Source organism: Protopterus annectens, chromosome 2.part2, assembly GCF_019279795.1.
Source record: "Protopterus annectens isolate FY-2018-M chromosome 2.part2, PAN1.0, whole genome shotgun sequence".
Classification (NCBI taxonomy): Eukaryota; Metazoa; Chordata; order Ceratodontiformes; family Protopteridae; genus Protopterus; species Protopterus annectens.
The window spans coordinates 656,100,130-656,123,726 of NC_056730.1; the positions used below are offsets into that span (position 1 = coordinate 656,100,130).

General features: G+C 40.7%; 1 protein-coding gene across 1 annotated transcript in view; it reads left to right on the forward strand.

Annotated features, from left to right (window-relative positions):
• ADAM33 (ADAM metallopeptidase domain 33) overlaps positions 1–23,597 on the forward strand; it is an 897,076-nt gene that overhangs the window by 309,218 nt on the left and 564,261 nt on the right. The window contains exon 3 of the mRNA XM_044064075.1: positions 12,426–12,502. Coding sequence (XP_043920010.1) covers positions 12,426–12,502 — 77 coding nt within the window. The remainder of the gene's footprint in view (positions 1–12,425; positions 12,503–23,597) is intronic.

The window sequence follows — 23,597 nt, forward strand, 5'->3', positions numbered from 1 at the left end:
CCTTCCTGATATACTCATTGGCCATAAGCATGAAAAGAACCTATGAACTCAGGAAAGAGGTGGTAGCAATGTCAAGAGGGAGTCCATGCTCTCTTTATGTCATGAATATATCTTTTCAAAATGCCTTTCTGGTGTCTGGCCCTAAGAACCTATTTATTTTATGGTGGATCCCAATTTACTTCATTATCTTAGGGAATAGGTAAGCTAAAGGATTTCTGAAGGATAGCAAAGGATCATAGCAAATATCAAAATATCTATCCATAGGTAGTCTCTAAATAAATGTATTCTTTGGGCCAAGTATGTGCTAGATGCATATTATTATTATTCTTACCAAACATCATGCATTATCTAGCATAATGTCCTTTAAGGACATGATCTGACTCAGCTTACTTTATTCAGTATAGTCTTGAGGTATACTGAATGTAAGTAATCAGTTCAAGTTGAGAATCATTCCTACATAAGCATCTGCAGGCAGAATTATAATATGATGCTATTAATAAATATAAGTGTCTTACTGTTCTGAAAGCAATCTTATTTGTTCTTGCATGATCACATGATTTTTGGGTTAGTCAGTCAAAAAATCTTCCTTGGAAACTGAGCCATTTGCTGAACTTGTATAAGAAAAAGGTTCTGTGGCAGTCTGTCAAAAAACAGTTGACTGGAAACTGAGTGATTTGCAGGTAAAGTGATCTTCACGATTTTCAAAGTGAATATCTTTCTGCAGAATCCTCCCCAGTTGCCATGCAGATGGCTTCAGTCTTTCAACTTTAAATTTAATGTAATTAACTTTAGTGGCACTGCACTATTGGGCAAGGGCCGATACTGACTGCAGCAACCTCTTGATGAATGCACATTTTTAACACATACATATTGATCATCTGGCTGTCATACAACAGGTAACATACCTGATAACATTTGTGATTTATTTCAATTAACTTAGCAATGTGAAACAGTGCTTAAGTTGCACAATGATGGACCTTTTTCTGAGTATTACGATAATGGAGTTTTTATGCTACTGCTTAAGTAATGGGTATTTGAGAAACCTATAGCGTAACTACTAGGGTACAGCTAATTTGTTGTCTGAGGTTCTAGGTAGAGTTTACAAGGCTCAGTTGTTTCTTTTCCATTACATTTGGGGCTTAAATATCAAGTAAAGTGACAAATCAAGATAGACAGGCAAAATGTTACATTACCTTTGTTTTATATTTATAAGAAACAAAACTAAAACCGTATATAATGTATTATGGCCAAACTGTTATGCTGTACCCCCAAAAAGATTTTTTTATAGGTTTTGCTTATGAGTCTGTCTTGGTTTGATAGGAAATGCAGAACACATCAGTACTAAACACTAGTACAAATACAATACTGTGACAGTGCTTTACGCAGCATAATGAAGTGGGATTGTAAACAACATTACATCACTCAGTCAAGTAGTCAGCTAGGGTAAACATAAAGAAATAGGAAAGACTTCAAACGTTCATAACATATTACAAAAGTATGATATTGACAAGCACATGAATATAGTTTGAAGAGAGCGCTAAGGACCGAGTCAAGTGTTAAGAACATGAGCTTACTGCCATCTGCAATTGTTAAAGTTTCATAGTTTCATAGTTTCATAGTATAGTACTAGGCTATCTGCCCTGGGGCATTTGTAAGCCTAGCCATAATGATGTGGCTTTTGCTACCCCATGAAATGGTGCAAAAAATGTACAGAATAAATTTAGAATGCTGTGCCTCTGTCTAGTAGTGACACAATGAAGGTCCCCTTATATAATAGAATTAGTTTACTGTGCCCCTGTCTAGCAGTGACACAGATGTGACCCCTGGGGTAAACTTACGATCTCCCATCCACTCATCAAGATTTCTCTTGAAGAGAGTCAGTGAGGGGCTCTGCCTAATATGAACTGGGATCTTGTTCCAAAGCATGGGAAGCCTCTGGGTTATGAATCTATCCCTCCAGCATGTCCTATTCATACTTGTGCTGAGGTTTAAGTCTTTAGCTCTCGTGGTCCTGATGGATTTGGATTTTTTGAGGTGGAGCATGTCCATCAGATCCTGATTGGACATGGCCTTGTACATCAGGCAGAGATCACCTCTGAGCAGGCGGTATGCTACTGAATAGAGCTGAAGTTTCTTTAGTCTGGCAGAATAAGACATATGTTGGAGACCCTTGATCCTCTTGGTGAGGTAGGGTACTTTTGTGGTCTCTCCAGCTGTTGCAAATGCCGGGTGAGGTACGTACCAAATGGGGCATTGTACTCAATCATGCGTCTGATGAGGGAGGAGTATAGGGGTACAATGACATCCTTGGATCTGGACGTGAATCCCTTCATGATGAGGTGTGCAAGGTAGAATGTTTTTATAACCACTTTTGCAACGTGGGTGTCAAATGAGAGGTCGCTGTTGACTTGGGTCCCTAGGTCTCTGATTACTTTTTCCGTACTCACTGGGTTGCTGTCTATGTGATAATTTGTGGGTACTTTGTTTATCCCAAAGGGGATGACTATACATTTTTTGGCATTTAGTTTAAGGCCGTGACTCCGGCACCAGTTGTCCGTTTCTGTGAGGCCTTTTTGTAGGATGTATGTGTCCGCTGGTGTATCAACTATGGCGCTTAGTTTGCAGTCATCTGCGAACTTTGTCAGCCACAACCCTCCCATGTTTGCTTTAACATCTGAGAAATAAATGCCGAACAAGAAGGGTCCCAGGACAGATCCCTGTGGGACACCACTTGTGACTGGCTTTGAGTCTGACATTGCTCCAGCGATTTTAACTTGATGGGTTCTGTCCTTTAGCCAGTTTGCAACCCATCTAGTGACATAAGGGTTTACGTTTAAGCTGTTGAGCTTATCTATGATGCCTGAGTGGGGTATTGTGTCGAAGGTCTTAGCCAAGTCCAGGTAGGCTGTATGGACTGCTTTGCCCTCATCAATGGCTCTAGTGACTGTTTCGAAAAAGTCAACCAGGTTCAAAAGGCAGGATCTGCCCTTTACAAAGCCGAACTGGGTGGGGTCAAGTGTCTGTAGGTCCCCTATGTCTCTGTTTATGAGTTCTATAATGATTCTTTCCATAGCTTTGCAGACCAGGCTGGTTAAGCTTATGGGGCGGTAGTTCCCAGGGTCTGTAGAGGTACCCCCTTTGTGGAGTGGGACCACTGTTGCTGTACGCCAGTGTTCAGGTACATATCCTGAAGTAAGGCTACTTGGGACTGTTAGGATTAGGAAAGTATCTTTCAAATGTCTCTGCATGACTTCTCCTTTCGGCTGCTCCCATTAGGGGTCACCACAGCAGATCATTGGTCTGCAGAACGGGTAGCAGTAGAGTTTTAAGGTGGCAAGTTGCCAGCCCAGCACCCAACCTTCCTTAGAAGGCACACACAAACACACACACACACACACACACACACACACACACACACACACACACACACACACACACGGCCAATTTCAAATATCCAGTCCACCTGCAGCATGTCTTGGGAATATGGGAGGAACCAGCAGGACCCAGAGGAAACATGTGCGAACACAGGGCAGACCAGCCGAGAATTGAACCAGAGAACCTCTTGCTATGAGGCGAAAACAATAACCACTGCACCACTGTGTTGCCCAAATCTGTCTGCATGACTCCATATTCATAATTTACACTTGTGATCCACAGATTAAACTTGCTTGAAATGGTGACTGCTGCTTCTTCATTTTGGAATCTTACCACTTAGTTCTGTAATTTCTTTCAGTTAGTATGCTAGAATACACTTTATCAAACTCAGATGATAAGCAAACTTCATTAAAGAGCCTTGGAATACTATTAGATTAGTGGAGGTAATAAGTCCAAATGTCAACAAACTCCTTTATTGTTCCAAAAATGTAGACTTTTTTTTATAGGAAAAGGCTTCTTTCTACACCAGCTAGAATAAGGATAATTCCTAATTGCAATCAGCCTTCAAAAAAAAAAAAAGTAATCTCTTCAGGTCATTGCTGTATGCCCACATAGAAATCACTATTGCACCAGAATCTGAAAAGCTAAATGGATCATAGTCAAACACAGAACAGTGTTTCTCAAAGCCCTACTAGTCTATATACTAATCATTCTGGACTCATTCCCCTTTTTACCAAAATATTTAAAAAGTTGTTTGCCTGAGAAAAGGCTGAACCATTGACTTTTGTTTTACAATAAAACTCTTGTGATTTTAGCAACTTGGTGCAAACATTAGTTCTTGATGCTGGTCACTGTTGATGTGACACCTTGACCCAATGCGTAAAAATGGGAAAAAGATGGTGATGGATAGATGGATTTTATGAATGAGTAGACTTTGGTACATTTATATAGCTCTTGTATATGACTGTGAATGCCTGACTTGTAAGATCCAAACGTTCTTAGTATCTTTTTAAAAAGTTATCTATGCTATACTACACGTGTTTGATTACTGACTTGTTAATAAATCACTTTCTTGCTTTCCGTCTAATAACGTCATAACAAATATCTTACAAATTTTGCTATGTATGTTATGCATGACTTATCATTTGATTGATATGGTTACTTCAAAATATGCAACTCTGGGCTGAACATGAAATAAGTTCATGTAGATCAGTGTTCTACCCTGATCAAAAACAAACCAAAGAAAACAAAATAAAATAAAAAGTTTTGTAGAAATATAACATCTTACAGATACTTCCACATAGTGACTTCAAGGCACTCAATATACAGTATAGCACATAGTTGATGCTGCAGTACCATAAATCTAGAGTACAGTAGTACAATATGACTGTAATAACTAATACAACAGACTGTGATACTCATTTTAAGGGAGTAGTTTTATGTCTCACACTTTCCTAAAAAAGTTTGATAACCAATGTTGAGGCTGTAATGCGTCACTCTGTTAGGACCTCCCTCTGCACATATTTACCTATGCTTTATAATGTTTAGACTGAAGTCTGACAAGCTAGCTTGTAGGTTCATAATTCCTGTCCTCAGTCACCCATGTCAGTATCTTTATTACTGAAATGATTCATACTTCATCTTGTTACTCTGACTTTTCAATGAGAATAATGTGCATTTTTTCTATATTCAGTCTGTAACCTAGGTTATATTTATAGTCACCCAGAGTAATTCTGACAAATTAATAAGTTATGCTGATGATTGGCATTGGCTTCCATTCACATTTAGTGCCATCTGATAGCTGGATTATACATATGTATTTTCCTTCATCAGAACTTAGTCAATACCTGTTAATAAAGGTTGTGAAAATCCACCCCCTTTGTATATTAATCCAGCTGAGCATCAGCTGCTTAATGTTATTCTAACTGTTCATACTGTAAGTGTCTCTGATACTGTGCCCAAAGTTGGGATTGTTGCAGCCATTGGCTGGTTGGAAAGAGGAAGCAATGGAGTGGGTCAACCCACCAGCATTATATATGCCATCTTAGTATGCTTGGGGGGGGGGTTGTGCCCTAATGGGCTGGGGCTGCCTGATGGCATGTGCATCACTGCATGTAATGTCAATTAGCTCCTGCCCTTTCCAGTATGCTGAATACAATGATAATGTGCTTCACAGATACAGCATTAGCCTCTGTTGCAAGGGGAGTTCTAGACTGAATGCAGGAAACCCAGTGTCTCTCCAGGAATGGGTGAATCAATGGTTGCCATTCCTTTCCACCCCCAAGCTAATCAAACTCAGGATGTCTGGGTCTTAATCAGAGCTCTTTGTCTGTCTGTCATGGAGCTGGGGGTGGATGAAAAGTTGAGAAAGTCACTGGTATAGGAAATTATGGTTATTTATTGGATAAGTGCTGGTGGCATCAGTGACATGTTTTGAAATGGGGTGTCCATTGATCTGCAAAGTAGGATTGAGAATCATGGTATGATAATCTTAGCTCCATATGTTTCAATTTCTATAAACTGAACTTGGTAGGGGGTACACTGTTTAGCTTATCTTGATTAGCTGATTGATATTTATTTGTTTATTTTGCGATTTGAGATACACTAAGTAAATACACTACAGTTCAAGAAACAACTGCATGATTTTTATCATTAAAAGGTTATATATGAATAAATGCTCTTATAGGTTCATAGGTGTGTACTAGGCTAATGGCTCTGGAGCCTATATAAGCCTAGCCTAAGAAGATTCCCTGGCATCATGCCACCCAAAATAAGCTCCCAGTGCCCCTTTCAAGCAAGGCCACTGAAGTGATCCCCAGGGTGAACTTCCTATTGCCCATCCACTCGTCAGGTGCTCTGCTTGACATGAATGGGAAGTTTGTTCCATAGTATGGGAAGTCTCTGGGTTAAGAACCTGTCCCTCCAGCATGTTCTGTTTATTGTGGTAATGAGGTTTAGGTCCCTGGAGCGTGTGGCACGGAGGGATTGGGATTTCTTTAGATGCAGCATATCTAGCAGCTCTGGGTCAGACATGGCTTTGTAGATCAAGCAGAGATCGCCTTTAAGTAGGTAATAAGAGACAGAGTATAGCTGGAGTTTTTTGAGTCTGTCCATATAGGCCTTTCCAGTTGTTGTAAATGTCTAGTGAGGTACATACCAAATGAGGTGTTGTATTCTATAATAGGTCTAATGAGGGACGAGTAGAGAGGGATTATGACCTCTTTCTTCCTGGATGAAAAATCTTTTGTAATGAGATGTGCCACATAGAAGGACTTTCTGACTACAGTGGCAATGTGGTTATCCAAGGAGAGGTTGTTGTCAACCTGTGTCCCCAGGTCTCTTATCACACCTTTGGTGTTTAGTGGACTACCACCTATGTGGTAGTTCGTGGGCACTGAATTTTTTCCAAAGGGAATGACAATGCACTTTTTGGCATTGAGCTTAAGGCCATGGTTCTGGTACCAGTCACTGGTGTCAGTGAGGCCTTTTTGTAGAATGTCTACATCATTTGGAGAATCAATAATGGCTCCCAGTTTGCAATCATCTGTGAACTTGGTCAGCCAGAGTCCCTTTCTTTTGGCTTGAACTTCAGAGAAGTAGATGCCAAACAGGAGAGGACCTAGGACTGATCCCTGTGGGACACCACTTGTAACTGGTCAGTAGTCAGATTTGGAGTCCACTGCTTTCACAGTGTGGGTTCTATCAGTGAGCCAGTTGGCAACCCATCTTATGACATAGGGGTTTATGCCTAGTTTAGTGAGTCTATCTATGATTCCTGAGTGCTGTGTGAACTACCTTGCCTTTTTCCACAGCCCTGGTGACAGACTCGAAGAAGTCTATCGGATTGAGCAGGCATGATCTACCTTTCACAAACCCAAACTGCGTGGGGTCCAGAGTTTAGAGATTCCCTTTGCCCTTACTTATAAGGTTCATGTTGATGTGCTGCATAGCCTTACATATCAGACTTGTCAGGCTAATGGGGCAGTAGTTCCCAGGGTCTGTAGTCGTTCCCCCTTTGTGGAGTGGAATGACCATAGCAGTGCACCATTCAGTAGGAACAAAGCCTGAAATGAGGCTGTGATTGAACAGAGTACTCAGGTGTGGTGCCAGTTCACTTTGTAATTCATGTAGAACACAGCCAGGGATATTATCAGGTCTCATGGAAGCTGTATTAATGGCTTTGTACAGTGCGTTTTTTACCTGTGTAGCCATGATAACAGGGACTTGGCATTCCTCAGGTATTGTGATAGGCACTTTAAAGGGTGAACCTGTCGGCCAATATATTGGCAATATCAGTTGGTTCTGTATATGTATTGCCATTGTGCTGTAACTCAGAGCAGATCTGAGTATTGACATGTAGATTCTTGACATAACTATAGAATGCCTTGTGGTTGTCTTTAGAACCTGAAGCAATTTTGTTTTCATAGCTAACTTTAGGGGATTTGATAATGGATCTCAGCTTTTCAATCTTGGGAATTCACCCTTTTCTGCAACAGTTTTTTTCTTTCTAAACAGAAAGCTCAGAGGCACTCCAAGGCTGTAGGTGTAAAATAAAGTTCTCTGATAAAAACAATTCCAAGTAGCAAACTCCAATAAATCCAATGGATGAAGCTTAAAATGAAGAAAGATTTATTGTGCAGAGTAGATTAGCACTTTCACCCTGTTGGGCTTCCTCAGACCTTTAATACATACAAAAAGGGGACACAAAAAATATATAGTCACCTAGATATGACATCACATCCTACAATTAGTCTATTTAAAAAAAAAAAAAAAGTAATTTCATGAGCATGCCCTAAAAGTAGGAATACAAACATACATAAATGCATATATAAATATAAAATGTAAACTTTTTTTTTTTGCTTATATATATTTTTTTTGTTTATATATCTTTAAAAACTGCTTTATTATTTTTGTAAGCCCATTTCGAGTATTTATTCTTACTTATGTATTCTTACTTTAAGGGCATGCTCATGAAATTACTTTTTTTTTTTTTTGGGACCACCAGATTGGCTTCCTTTTTTGGAGGACAGCGTCTTGGTTCTGTTTGGTATGGCCCGTTCCATGAACTTGTGCATGTGCTCATACAGTGCATTGGTGTATGATTCAGTCATGCACCTATTTTCCATTTGCATGAATGTCGTGAAGTTAGCCACCTCTGTTTTTAGAAGTCCAAAATTGGCTTTGGAGAAGTTTTTTACAGTGGTTTCCTTTGGGGGGGGGGGTGATAGTGGGATGTGGATATCAATGGTGATTAGCTTGTGGTCAGATCTCACCAGGGAAGAGTTGATTACTGGTGTAGAGCAATGGTTGCCCATGTTAGTAATGAGCAGGTCAAAGATGTTTCTACCCCTGGTGGGGGTAAGAATGAGTTGGTCCAGTGCGTTGGAATTAATGAATTCCAGAAAATGTTGAGCAAGTGTGTTAGTACATGAGTAATTTTCCCAGTTAATGGAGGGGTAGTTAAAGTCTCCCAGTATAAGGGTATTGGGTTGTACCCTAATATTTTCCAGTGTGTTTAGGAATATGGAGAGGGAGTCTTGGGACATGGTGGGGGATCTATTAGCAGGCTACAGCCTGGATTGCAGTTTTACCCAGTGTTAGTTGTACCTGAAGTATCTCTGTTATGTTGGGCTACTAGTCTGGAGGTGTGAATATCCTTTATGAATATGGAGACACCACTGCCTTTAGTGCTTCGGTCCAGGTTTAGGGGCCGAAAGGTGTGGTATGAATTATAGCCTGGTAGTGCTGGGGTGCTCTCTGGAGCCTTGAATCAGGTCTCGGTCACTGCACAGATGTCGATGCTCTCCATTTTAAGGAGTGCTTCGAGCAAGTGCATTTTGAGATTTAGAGTTCAGGAGTTGAGTAGCATTATCCTCAAATTTTGTTAGGTTGTAGCTGTTATGGTAGTAATTTTGTCTTCAGGACATTGCCTAAAAAAGGCACTAAAGGGGTGGCAAGAGCCTTGGCCAATATCAGGAATCCCTGAAGTAACAGGTGTAGGCCATCTCTGGCGAAGCATCGAGGTCTGTCGATCATGTCATCCCAGGCAGACAGATACTGGATCCCCTTATAATGACACCAGAAACTTAGCCAATTATTGAATTCAGTCATTTTCTGCTTGTACTGTGGTATCATTCTGGGTGACGGCAGGATGCTACTCAGAGCTAGGGTCATACCTGCCTGGGCTACAAGATCTGAAAGCTCCTCTATGTCTCTTTTCATGTAGTCCAGGGAGGTACATCTCAGGTCATTCACACCAACATGGACAATGACAGAGTCATAGTTGTAACTGTTGTGGAGTGACCTAAGTGCGTGCATTATGGCAGCTGACCGTAACTTTCTCCTTATTCAACCTAGTGAGTGGGACATCAGAGTGCTTTACTATTGAGTCATCTATGACTAGTGTATTGAGTAAGTTGTTTTGCCTTATGGGTTTTGGTTGAGTGGCACACTGTTTATGTGAGCTATGTGTCTCATGTTTTGTGCTGGGATGCGATGGTTGTTTGAGTTTCTGCTTCAGAGGTCTCTGTTGTTTGGGCAGATTTTTATTGAGAGCCTCCACAAAAATAGGTGTCTGTTTTGTGTTACTATGTGAGGGCCGTGGTGGTGTTTGTTCTGGAGGGCTATGTGTTGAATGTTGTGTGGTGCAGGTGTTAACCTTCTCCTCTTGACTGGCTAATCCAGTCTTGGCTGGAGAGTGCTTGGCTTTCAGTTTGGCTATATATGTGCATCTCTCACAAGTCATAGTGTTGGGGGGTAAGAGGAGAGGGTTGTCTGTGTACATGAGGCAGTTGCTACATTGCCTCAGGATGTGCATTTTCGCCAGGTTGGCAGGAGAAAGCACAGGGAACTGACCTTTAGACATACCTGGATATGAGCTCAATATATTAAGTACTGAAAGCTTTTAAAGGTAAAATGTCACTCAAAGTGTCTGAGTCTGTACAGAGCACACCCAAACACTTGAGGGGAAACTAATACGTAGACATTGAAAATTTAAAGATGAAGTATTTAGGCAGATATTCTGAAGTAAGGAAGAAATCAAGCAGTACTTACTGAAAATAAAGAATTAGCTTGTCAAGAATGATAAAAAGAGGGGAGTCGCATGAATGGCTACTGCCTGGCTACTACTAATGCTGGTCTCAGCACAGTTTCACTCTGTTGGGATACAATACTCCTTTGCTTCTTCTCTCACCAGAAGCAAAATGTTAGCACCAATCCCAAGAAGAGAAGGAGGCCACAGCCTGCTTGCTGATCCACAATCTTGTCCCATATGATACAAGGGTCTGCAGGCTTGTAGCCTTTTTCTGGTAGATGCCTTGAATAGCAACCAGACCAATCAGGTATGTTAAGCACAGACACTCACTTTCCAACCAGAAAGAGTCAGGAATCAATGCACTCTGCTCCTACTCTCACCAGGATCAGAATATAAGCACGGATTCCAAGCTGTCACCTATAAAGCAGTTATTAAGCTTTCTGGTGATCAGCAGTCTTCAGGACATAATGTAACTGGACTCCTTCTCTCACCAGGAGAAAAACGAAGCACTAATTCCAAGATGACTACTGAGAGGCAGAATGTGGGCTCTCCAATAACTGGTGGTCTTGCAATAGATGCTTAAAGGTAAGATGAAAAATGGTTTATCCTAAACACTGCAGTGTGCACTAGAGGAGTTAGATGTGAAAGTAGGTAACTTACGTTTTACCTGTCTAAAAAGTTAAGTTTTAGTGGAGAGTCACTATTTGTAAAACAGCAAAATAGATTCAAAGGGGGTGGTCACTTTTTTCTTTTTGTACTATGGAATACAGTAGGATGGCCAATAAATTTAAATAGGTGAAGGGGAGTGATTTCACAAAATGATAATTTTGTGCTTACTCACACCAACCAGTAAAAGCAGAGAGGAAATGAGATATATGGTCAAATTAACATAAGGGGCAGGCAACTAGAAAGACAGTGGTGTTTAAGAACACAACAGTAACCAGCTGGGAGGTTGGAAAAAAATTCTGTCTGACTCAAAAGAGACAGAGCTGTGGTGTCTTTTCAAGTTTTAATATGCAGTTAAAAGCAGAATACAAGTAAAACGCAGTGTAAAGAAAACAAATCACAGTATACAAAATAGAAAAAGGCAATAAAGAAATACAGAATACAACAAATAAAAATCAAACTAACCTTTCCCTCAGAGCAAACTGTAGCAGAGTCTGGGTGAGCCTTTCCAGTGTCTTTTGTCTTTGTACAGCAGCTATCAGCAGATCAAACAACATGACTGTAAATTTCCATCTTATGGCAAATGGGTTTATCAGCTACCTCAAGCACTTTTGTGAGACAATCTGTAAAAAAATTAGTGCAGTACTGTTCGACTTTGGCTTTGGGATCTCAGATATGGCATTGGAAGTTATGGAAAGCATATACTTAAATTTGGTAATTGACTCAGCCAACACATAGCAGATATCCTCTTCTAAGAAATTAAACTGTTAATGTTTGAAATATAGAAGAATGACATCAAACCAAGTAATTTAAAGTGGGTAAATACAACTTAATTTCTTTTTCTAGATTTTTAAATACAGCACAGATAAATTAATAAAGATTATGGAGCATTTATAAGGGTACTCAGAAGGTGTTCATTTTTGAACAGAAATAAATATAAACTGATAGAAATACCGGGGAAGGTTAAATGGATGTTGCATACAGGAATTGCCAGAAAAAAAGAGTATGAAAATATAGAGAACACCTTAGAAATTTAGAACATACTAGTCATTTGCACTGACTGCAGCATGCTTTGACTTTCACTTCACATAGTCCCCTGTTTACAAGACATTGTTAGTACATTACCAGGGACTGTTTCCTACATAGATTAGAAGTATAAGACTCCATTAGGAAAGCTATGAAGAGGAATAGTGTAGCTGAGAGGGTGGTCTGAATTTGACAGTTACAACATGATGGAGGCACAGTGACTATCAGGCAGCAAAGAAACTGCATGCTCATTTAGGAAGACCTATTTATATGGCTGCTTGTAATAAACAACAGGCAATAAAATATTTTTTTCTCTGTTTTACAGACTACCTATCCAGACAGCATTCACTACACATTGAAGCTAGGAAAGAAACTGCATGCTATTCACCTTGAAAAGTCACAGTAAGTAAGATGAATTATGAAGAGTGTTATTGATGAGTTCAAGTAGTAAAGAAACTATACCTGCTTACCTGCTTGTTGTCAGTTGTTAGAAGGAATGTAGCAAGGTCCCAAAATTGTGAGCAAAACTAGCATCTATTAAGCTTAGAGTTACTTTGAGTCTGTTTTGCATAAAGTCCCATCAGCTGTACAAGTTTTGTTATATACTGCTGTGAACAATATATAGCAACAAACTTTAATAGTAAACTCTGATGAACGGTATCTCTAAAATGTATCTGCCCTCTACAGTTACTGTAACAGCAGAGAGTCTTTCTTTAGCAATGCAGAAGCCTTCAGTTTGCTTTGCATTAGATATCACAATAGAAACATTTTTGTTTACAGTGATTTAAAATAGCAATTAACATTATCAGAGAAACATGCTGTCTCTGTTAGTTTATGTGGAAAGAGCTATATGACCTAGTTATATATAACAGGATACAAAGACCTTACAGTAGCACCTCTTTTACCCTTGTCTGATTGCATGGATTTCCAAGATATATATATGAAAAACAACCATTTTCCTACAGAGTAGCTTGAAGCTCTAGAGGTGACCATGAACTGGATCCCTAATGTAGGGGAATAAATGGATTTAGTTCAGTAGCTTAGATCAATGGCATTGATAATGTATCCTAGGGCATAAAAAAAACTTCATCATGAAAGCTAATGATAAAACAAGTGGTGACTGTCTGCCTAGTGATTCCTTCATCAGAAAGCTTGTCCATGGTTTCATAGGTGTGCACTAGGCTAATGACCATTGGTGTCTTTATATGTCTAGCCAAGCATCCCAATTGTATCCCACAAGTTTATGCGACTTAGAGGTTATTTTAAAGAGTATATGTAGGGCACTGCAACATTTACTGGCTGCCACTGTCCATTAAAGACATAGGTGCTAGACTTGGGATGTATTTCCGATTTTGCATCCACTGATCCGGATTTCTCTTTAATAGGGTTAGGGAAGAACTCTGCTTCACATGGATGGGAAACCTGTTCCTGAGAATGGGAATTCCTGGAGACACATACCTGCCCCTCCAATATGTTCTATTTATGTCTCAAGCAAAGGTTACATCCCTAGATTGAGTAAATTTGATGCTATTCATTTTGCAGATATGGAAAAGGTCCATTAGAATGGGATCTATGGATGCCTTGTATGTCAAGCATAGATCACCTCTCAACAGTCTGTAGGAAACAGAGTATAGAAATAATGCTTTGAGGCAATTTTTGCATAGGACGTGCTACTTACACCCTGTATTCTTTTTGTGAGGAAACTTGCCGGACATTCCAGTTGTGACATGTGCCTAGTCAGTACATACCAAAGGGGGCATTGTACTGAATGATGAGCCTGATGAGGGCCAAATACAGTGGGGCAATGACTTCCTTGGGTCCAGGTGTCATGTCCCTGCTTATAAGCTGAGCAACATACAATAATTTCCCTACTATCTGAGACATGTTGGTCGAAAGACAAGTTACTATCTACATGCATACCCAAATCCCTGATTACTGGTTCCACTCTTAGGGGTGTGTTATCACTGAGGTAATCTCCTAGAGTGGCTGACTTTCCAAAAGGTACTATTATACATTTCTTGGCACTGAGTTTTAAGCCATGGCTTTGGCACCAGTCATTTATCTGTGTTAGTCCTTCCTGTAGGATGTTAATGTCTTGGGGAATTCTATGATTGCTTCTAGTTTACAATCATTTGCAAACTTGATTAGCCAGAGACCCTTGATGTTGGCCTTGACTTCCAACAAATAGATGCCAAAAAGGAGCAGATCCATCAGATAGCCCTGCAGGACGTTGCTAGTGACTAACCACTTTTGTCAGAAAAACATTTTTTCCAGAATGTGATAGAAATGTTGAATATATGGAATAGCTTGAAATCTACTAACAAGGAAATGTTGAGCATCATGTGTGTGCCTGAAACTCATTCAACAGTTATGTGTTGAGTAGGCAGAATGTGTTCTGCACTCAGTAACCTCAGGAACCAAGGAGGAGGAAGTAAAGAGCAAAGCAAAACAGTCATGCAGCAGATGTATACAGGACCTAACCAGGGTGCTTCTGGCAAAATGTACCTATGTATAGAACTTACTTAATCATCAGCAAGTATGTACAAACTTGCTAATCAAAAGAAAAAAAATCCATACACTTGCTCTGTGATACACAATGACACATTTTTTTAACAACGTGCTAGACAATTAGTCTGACGTCAATAGCTACAAATATTACTATAACAAATTCAAGCAGTCTATCTATACATTGAAACACTCAACCAACACAAAGTGTGATGTACATTTATCTCAAAGGTAAGTGCCAGATAAAATGTGAACAAAACAGCAAAAAAGTCACAGGGCAGATGCATATATAATCCAGTCAGAAAGACCCCAGGAAATTATTTATTTATTTATTCATTCATTCATTCATTCACTCATTTATTTATTTATTTTACATTTGTTGACTGGGATACTCTGCCTGGGTGTGAGCCCATTTTCAGCAGAGGCCCGGGGAGAAAAGTTCCAATAAAACAAGAATAACATTGACAGGTACAATGTCGGTTTTGCATAGAATTTAACAGAAATATTTAGAGACAACAAAGAAAGTACAATATACAATAGGCACTTTAGTGAAAAGGAGAAAGTTATTACAACATATTAAAGTTGTGTTTGTGTATATATATGTTCGGAGTTTCACTACTTCTAAACCCACTTCACCGAGTCCACTTGTTCAAAGTAGTGAAATTTCAAACATTGACTTCGGCAGTCACAGTACAGAGCAGAATGGGAATATTCCCTTTTCCCCGCTGTAGTGCGATCTCATAGTTGTATATTTAAGTAGGGGGGTGTGGGGGTGCAGTGGGGCTTGCCCCCCTGCAAAAACATGTTTCTGTGTTTTTTTTGTTTTTTTTATGTTTTAGTGTTTTTTTTTGGGGTCGCCCGGGGCACTAGACTTCAGCGAAAGTGCCCTTTCATTGAAGTGAACTTTTACTGAAGTGTGGGTCTCCTGCTCTATTTCGAAGAAGTGTACTTTTGATGTAGAGCAGTAGGCCCATATATATATATATATATATATATATATATATATATATATATATATATATATATATATATATATATATATATATATAAATATATATATATATATATATATATATATATGTATATATATATACACACACACATGCATATATATAAATATTTATATACATACACATATATATATATATATATATATATATATATACATATATATATATATATATATATATATATATATATATATATATATATACACATTATATATATATATATATATATATATATATATATATATATATTTTTTTTTTTTTATTTATTTTTTTTTTTTTTTGAGGGCAGGGGTCCATCTTTAGTTCATCATTTGAGTATACTATAATACATGTACATATGTATACCCTTACAAAAGAAAAGGAAAAGCAATTATCAATTTATACTCTTATTGTAACAAACCTCCTCTATAAAGACATCATGGGAGGTATACAACTTTTCCCAGAAAGATAGAAAGAAAGAAACAAACAGACAAGTGTTTGTGCACACTGGCTTGTGAATGCACATTGGCACACAGGTGTTTAATAATAAGCTAGAGGAAATAAGTGCTACATGCTACTTGTGATGTCTAAGGAAGGTGTGGCTCTGATGTAAAGTAATTTGCACTTCTTTACATTAAAGCCTCATCTATTACAAGGTGGTATAGATTACTTTATGTCAAAGCTTCATATTAAAGCTTCTCCTATTCCCTTTGATACCCTGAAAATTAACATAATGTTATATGGAGGAGATAATGTTTCTTTTTTGTAATTAAAATAACCAAATCCTCAGTAGCTTACTTCGGAATTGAAATGCATGGTTTTAGGGGTTTAAAAATTGTTGATCCTGAGTGGCATTCATTTTAAAAACAATTTGCTATGTACTAATGTGCTGTTTGTCAGAAATTAATACAAGTACTTGCTAAAAAACAATACAAGCTGGTCAGAGCACTATGCTCTTTAGCTTTATGCTCACTGTTTGCTAAGAAGGGAGATTCATGATTAAAAGTGGTACTATAGGCCAGATTCAATAAACTCTACATGGTCTGTTGCAACATGCACACAATAGCACACTATATTGGATTCGGTAAGTGGTTCTACACGGTGTGCAGAGCCACGCAAACAAGGTAAACAGCTGAGTTACATGCTAATTAACCAATCCAAGATGGAGGAGCTATTTGACAAGCTATAAAACCAACCATGTAGACTAAGTGCTTGTTTTCCCTTCGAATTCCAAAACATATTGGAATAGAGCTATGGAAAGAAGTCTACACAGAAACAATTTTAGGGGCTGCTTTTGCTTTAATTCTGTGTATGTGCAACAGGCTGAAGTCTATGCTGCTGCTGCTGCTAACAGATCACGGCCAAGAAAAAGTGTTTTCAGACTGCATTTAACTTATCACATTCTGCATGATGTGGAAATTGCAGAGCTCTACAGGGTGGATAGAGACACACTACAGGAACTCTGCAACCTCTGTTGTCCTCAACTCAGAGACAGGGCAAACTAAGGGGTACCCATACCAGTGGAGACAAAGATATGTGTAGCACTTAGAACTTCAGTTACAGGAACCTTTCAGAGAACAACAGGGGATTCTGGGTGTGTCAAAGGCATCAGCATCCAGGATTCTTCATCAGTTCCTGAATGCAGTGCTCCAACATGACAGTGACCACATATATTTTTCCTGTACTCATGAGGACAGGACCACAAATATGCAGAAATTCTGCCCTGTAGCACACTACCCTGAAGTACTGGGTGCTATAGATTGTACACATACAGAAATTAAGGCACCACTTGGGGAACAGGGAAGGCTCTACAAAAATAGGAAGGGCTTCCACTCTATTACCTGCCAAGTGATGTGTAATGCCAAGGGAATCGTCTTGAACATGTGTGCTGACAACCCAAGCAATTACCACAACTCACCTGTCTAGCCCACTTTCCACCTGTATCAGATGTTCACAAGGGGGGATATGCCACAGAGTCATTTATTGGTGGATGGATGGAGGTTATGCAATGGAACTATGGCTGATGATGATCATTAGAAATGCACGCACACCACCTGAAGAATGCCATAATGAGGCACATGCTCAAGCCATAAATATCATAGAACGCGTGTTTGGGTTGCTGAAGTCACACTTCCAGTACCTAGATACATCTGGGGGAGCCCTGCAGTACAATCCACATACATGTACTGAAATATTCACCGTCTGTGCCATGCTTCACAACATCATCCCTAGAAAGCAGCTTCAGTAGGGTCGACAAACTGAAGGGGCACACATGCCACCACCAGTGGCAAGGTCACTACAGCCACACACAGGTGAGGAGTCAGAGAGGGAAACACCAGTTGCTATGGGTGTAGGCAGCCATAGGCATGCTCAATATGCCCTTGCATTAGCTAAGAGAGAGTGCATAGCACGCTCACTCGCAACTTAAGGGGATAAAACCTTCATCCTATGCATATGCATATAGTAACATTGATGTCAGGTAACACTCACAACCTTTACTTACCCATGTAATGGCTGTGTACTGCTAGCATCAGACAGAGTCAGCCCAGAACTAAAACTGTTGCAACTTCTGGATTTGCAAGGTAAGTGTTGAACCTGGAGAATATTTATATGAATGAATGGCATATCCTTGCATGTTGTTACTTGGTGATGTAAGCAAGTAAAAGGTAGGTGATTTGTACAGAAATGACTTTAACATGTGACAGCCGAGGCTTATGTGACCACATGTTCATAGGTTCATAGGTTCATACTAGGCTATCTGCTCAAGGGCATTTATAAGCCTAGCCAGAGTGTGTATGGCTTTCGCCACCCATTTTAAATTAATTTTGCTATGCCCTTTTTCGAGGTTAGTATACTGTGCCTCTGTCTAACAGTGACACAGAAGTGATACCCGGGGTAAACCTATGATCTCCCATCCACTCATCAAGATTCCTCTTGAAGGGAGTCAATGAGGGACTTTGCATAACCTGGACTGGGATTTTATTCCAGAGTGAAGGGAGCCTCTGGGTTATGAATCTGTCCCTCCAGCATGTCCTATTTATTTCAGTGCTGAGGTTTAAGTCCCTCGATGGGATTTGGATTTTCTGAGGTGCAGCATGTCCATTAATTCTGGGTTGGACATGGCTTTATACGTCAGGCACTGATCGCCTCTGAGCAGGCAGTATGCCACTGAGTAGAGCTGGAGTTTCTTTAACGCGCATACGGCCGCAGCATCTGGCATCTGTTTGAGCCTTGATCCTCTTGGTGAGGTACTTTTGGGGTCTTTCCAGTTGCTGCAGGTGTCTGGTAAGGTACATCCCAAAAGGGGCATTGTACTCAATTATGGGCCTGATGAGGGATGAGTAAAGAGGCACGATGACCTCCCCTGATCTAGATGTGAATCCCTTCATGATTAGGTGGGCTATATAAAATGTTTTTCTAACCACTTTGGCCACGTGGTTGTCAAATGAGAGATTGCTATCAACTTGGGTCCCCAGGTCCCTAATTACTTCTTCTGTACTTAATGGATTACCACCTATGTGGTAATTTGTGGGCACTTTGTTTTTGCCAAAGGAGATGACTATACACTCTTTGGCGTTTATCTTGAGGCCATGGCTCTGGCACCAGTTGTCTGTTTCTATGAGGCCCTTTTGGAGGATGCTTGTGTCGGCTGGAGAGTCTATTATGGCACCCAGTTTGCAGTCATCTGCGAACTTGGTCAGCCACAGTCCTTCCATGTTGGCCTGTACCTCCGAGAAATATATACCGAACAAGAGAGGTCCCAAGACTGAGCTTTGTGGGACTCCACTTGTAACTGGTTTGGAGTCTGAAATGGCTCCAGCTATTCTAACCATGTGGGTTCTGTCCTTGAGCCAGTTTGCAACCCATCTAGTGACATAGGGGTTTATATTTAAGCTGGTGAGCTTATCTATAATGCCCGAGTGGGGTATTGTATCGAAGACTTTTGCGAGGTCCAGGTAGGCTGTGTGGACCACCTTCCTCTTGTCAATGGCGTTGGTGACTGTTTCAAAGAAATCGACCAGGTTTAAGAGGCAGGATCTGCCCTTAACAAAGCCGAACTGGGTAGGATCCAGTGTCTGTAGGTCCCCAATATCTTTATTTATAAGGTCCATGATGATCCTTTCCATAGCTTTGCAGACCAAGCTAGTGAGACTTATGGGGCGATAGTTTCCAGGATCCGTTGAGGCACCACCTTTGTGAAGAGGGACCACTGTTGCTGTACGCCACTCTTTGGGTACATATCCTGTAGTAAGGCTGAGATTGAACAGTAGTTTTAGGTTTGGGTTTAGCTCTTCTTGGAGTTCATGTAGGACACAGCCGGGACACCGTCTGGTCCCATTGATGCTGTGTTTCTTGCTTTGGAGAGGGCAGCTCTTACCTGAGCATCTGAGATGTCAGGGGGGCAGCACTCTGCTGGGATAGATATTAGCCCTTTTGGTGGGGAGGGGGAGTTTGCTGAACCTGTCAGCTAGGATGTTGGCAATGTCTGTGGGTTTGGTGTATTTTTGTCATTTTGGACTAATTCTGAGCATATCTGGGAATTCCCACCCAGGTTCCTAACATAACTAAAGAAAGCCTTGTGATTATCCTTAATGTCCTGTGCAATTTTTCTCTCGAAGCTGGCCTTAGGCGATTTTATGAGTGCCCATAGTTTTTGCTAATATTGATCAGAGATGCCTTCCCTTTTGGGATTTTGCTCTGTCATGTAGTAGCTTCCTCCTTCTATTGTATAGTTTGTTTATGGCTGGGGTCCACCAGACAGGACGTCTGCCTTTGGAGGATTGGGTCTTGGTTTTATTTGGGATTGCATGATCCATGCATTCCTGAAGGTGTTCATAGAATCGTTTATAAAGGATTTTGTGGTCTGGGATCCACAGGCCGGGGCTTTGAAGGATTCCACCTCGGTTTTGAGGAGTGTGAAATTTGCTTTAGAGAGGTTTTTCACTGTGGTTTTCTGGGCATGGGGTGGGGTTGGGATGTGAATATCCAGTGAGATTAGTTTATGGTCTGATCTTACCAGTGAGGGATACACTTCTGGTCTGGAGCATAGTGTCCCCATGTTGGTGATGATCAGGTTCAGTATGTTTTCCCCTCTTGTGGGAGTGGTAACAAGTTGTTCCATAGCATTTGAGTTTATAAATTCTAGGAACCCTTGGGCTAGGGTGTTGGAGCTAGAGTAATGCTCCCAGTCTATGGTTGGGTAGTTGAAGTCACCCAATATAATGGTGTTTGGAGAGACCTTCATATTTTCCAGTGTTCTCAGGAAGGCCGAGTGGGGTTCCTGGGTTTGGGAGGGTGGTCTGTAGCAGGCTTTAAACTGGAAGGCAGTTTTACCCAATGTTAGTTGCACATGGATAGTCTCTGATGCTTTGTGCTGTGCCACCAACCTGGAGGTGTGGGTATCTTTGACGGATATTGATACTCCCCCTCCTTTTGTGGTTCGGTCCAAGTTTTGGGGCCGAAAAGCATGGTATGAGGTATAACCTGGTAGTGCTGGGGTGCTCTCGAGAGCCTTGAACCAGGTTTCTATTACTGCACAGATATCGATGTTTTCCATGCTAAGGAGAGTTTCGAGTGCATGCATCTTGAGGTTTAGACTTCTGGCATTGAGTAGCATTACCCTTAGTTTCTTATCCCTTGTGATACCTATGAAGGTGGGTTTGTCTTTTGAGCCTTGCCTAAAAAAGGCACTATGGGGGTAGCAAGAGCCTTTGCCAATATCCGAAAGCCCAGGGGTGACAGGTGCAAGCCGTCCCATCATGGCTTGTCAAGCATGTCATCCCAGGCTGACAGGCATTGGATCCCCTTTGAATGACACCAATACTTAAGCCAATTGTTGAAATTGATAATCTTGTCTTCATACTGTGGCATCATTCTTGGTGAGGGTAAGATGCTACTCAACGTCAGGGTCATACTGGCCTGGGCTACATGCTCAGAGAGCTCCTCTATGTCTCTTTTCATGTAGTCCAATGAGGTACGTCTCAGGTCATTCACACCAGCATGGACAATGACTGAGTCATTTTTGTACTTGCCTTGGAGTGACCTGAGTGCTTGTGTTATGTGGCGGATCCGATAAGCAGCTCACCGTGACCTCCTCCTTGTTCAGCCTGGTGAGCGGGACGTCAGTGTGCCTGATGATAGAGTCACCTATTACAAGTGTATCAGGTGTGTTGTTTAGCCTTAAGGGCTGTGACTGTTCGGCACACTGGCTTTGTGAGCTATGTGTTGCACGTGTTTTGTTTTGGGGTAGCGGTTGCTTGGGTGTCTGCTTTGGAGGTCTCTTCTGCTTAGGCAGATTTTTATTTAGAGCCTCCAAGTATGTTTTTGTGTGTTTATGTGTTTGGTTTGCTGTCGTGGTAGGTCTATGTGAGACTGGAATTGTAGTGAGTGTGGTTTCCTTCTCCTCCTGACTGGTTACGCCAGTACTGAGTTGAGAGAGCTTAGCCTCCGGTTTGGCTATATGGTTGCATCTCTCACATGTGTTGGAATTTGTTGGGAGGAGGAGAGGGTTGTCTGTGTACATTAGGCAGTTGTAACATTGCCTCAAGATTCCCAGGTTCACCAGCTGGACCGGAGAGGAGACTGACAACTGACCTTTGGACATGCTAGAATAGTGTCCTCTATCAAATAGTAGGCCTCAGGCATCAAAGATTCACACAGTCATACCTTTTAAAAGTAACTGATGGTCATTGAATGTCCTCAGTTTAGCATCATACTTTTGTACTGGAAAATCTTTAAAGAAAGAAGTTAGAAAGTAATGAAACACATTTCAGTTTCAGACTTCACAACCCTCACAAGATCATTAACAATACTGACACAAAAAATGTTTGATTATATCAACTGTCTAACTTTCTAAGACCAAAATATGTCAAAGGTACCATTAGCAAAACAGCATCATAAAAACAGATAAACTAAGCACTAAGTCACCTATGTACCCTGAGCAGCAGACACAAATGTTATGTATCCCTGTATCCAAAATATAGAAAACAGGGATATGGCACAATTGTCACCACATGCACATGGCATTGTGTGAGTGTGTGTGTATGTGTGTATGTCGGGGTCAGGAAGCCTAAACTGATACAAAAGGTTGGTAAATGTGTGTGAGTAAGAAAGAGCAGCAGGCAGGCATTTGAATAAAGTAAAAATGGCCAGTGAGACAAAATGATCTTTAAGCTTCATGGCTGAATCATGTAACTGTTTTGTGCTTGTGTGTGTGTGTGTGTGTGTGTGTGTGTGTGTGTGTGTGTGTGTGTGTGTGTGTGTGTGTGTGTGTGTGTGTGTGTGTGTGTGTGTGTGTGTGTGTGTGTGTGTGTGTGTGTGTGTGTGTGTGTGTGTGTGTGTGTGTGTGTTTGTGTGTGTGTGCTTGTATGGCTCCTCCATGTGAAATTGGTGTGTGAGTGTCTGCATGAACACAGCCACCACTGTGGAAGAAACTGTTTTGTCCCTTATGCATAGGTTTGAATCCCACACTTTAAAAATCCATTTTATCAGTGTATAAAGTCAAAATAAAAATGTATCAGGTCATGGAATTTATGCCCCCAGTGCATGTCTTCAAAGTTAACTCACCTAATAGCTACAGCAGCAGTCACCCCTCAAACTAATGTCAAGTGTCAGATTAACCTTCCAGTTACAAAAATTGCTTTCCTTCCTCCTTGGCACTGTTGTTCTCTGCTTAACATCATGCAAACATGGTTGGCATAATTTCTTGGGTTTGCACACCACCAGTAAACACAATAACAGGAACTGGTGGGAAATCATCATTTGCCATTGCTCTACTTTTGGTATTATACATATCTGGTGTTAGAGGGGAAGGTGCCCAATTTAGGACACAGAGTGGGGTGTTCAGGAGGCCAGGGTATTAACTGGACTCATGGTAAAGTGCCAGTTGGCATAATGGCTGAAAAAACAGTTGGCATTATGGTGGCCTATAGGGGGAAGAGTTTTACAGACCAACTACTTTGGGCATCTACTGTGGTGCTCAGTATCCTCAAGATAGGAGAACA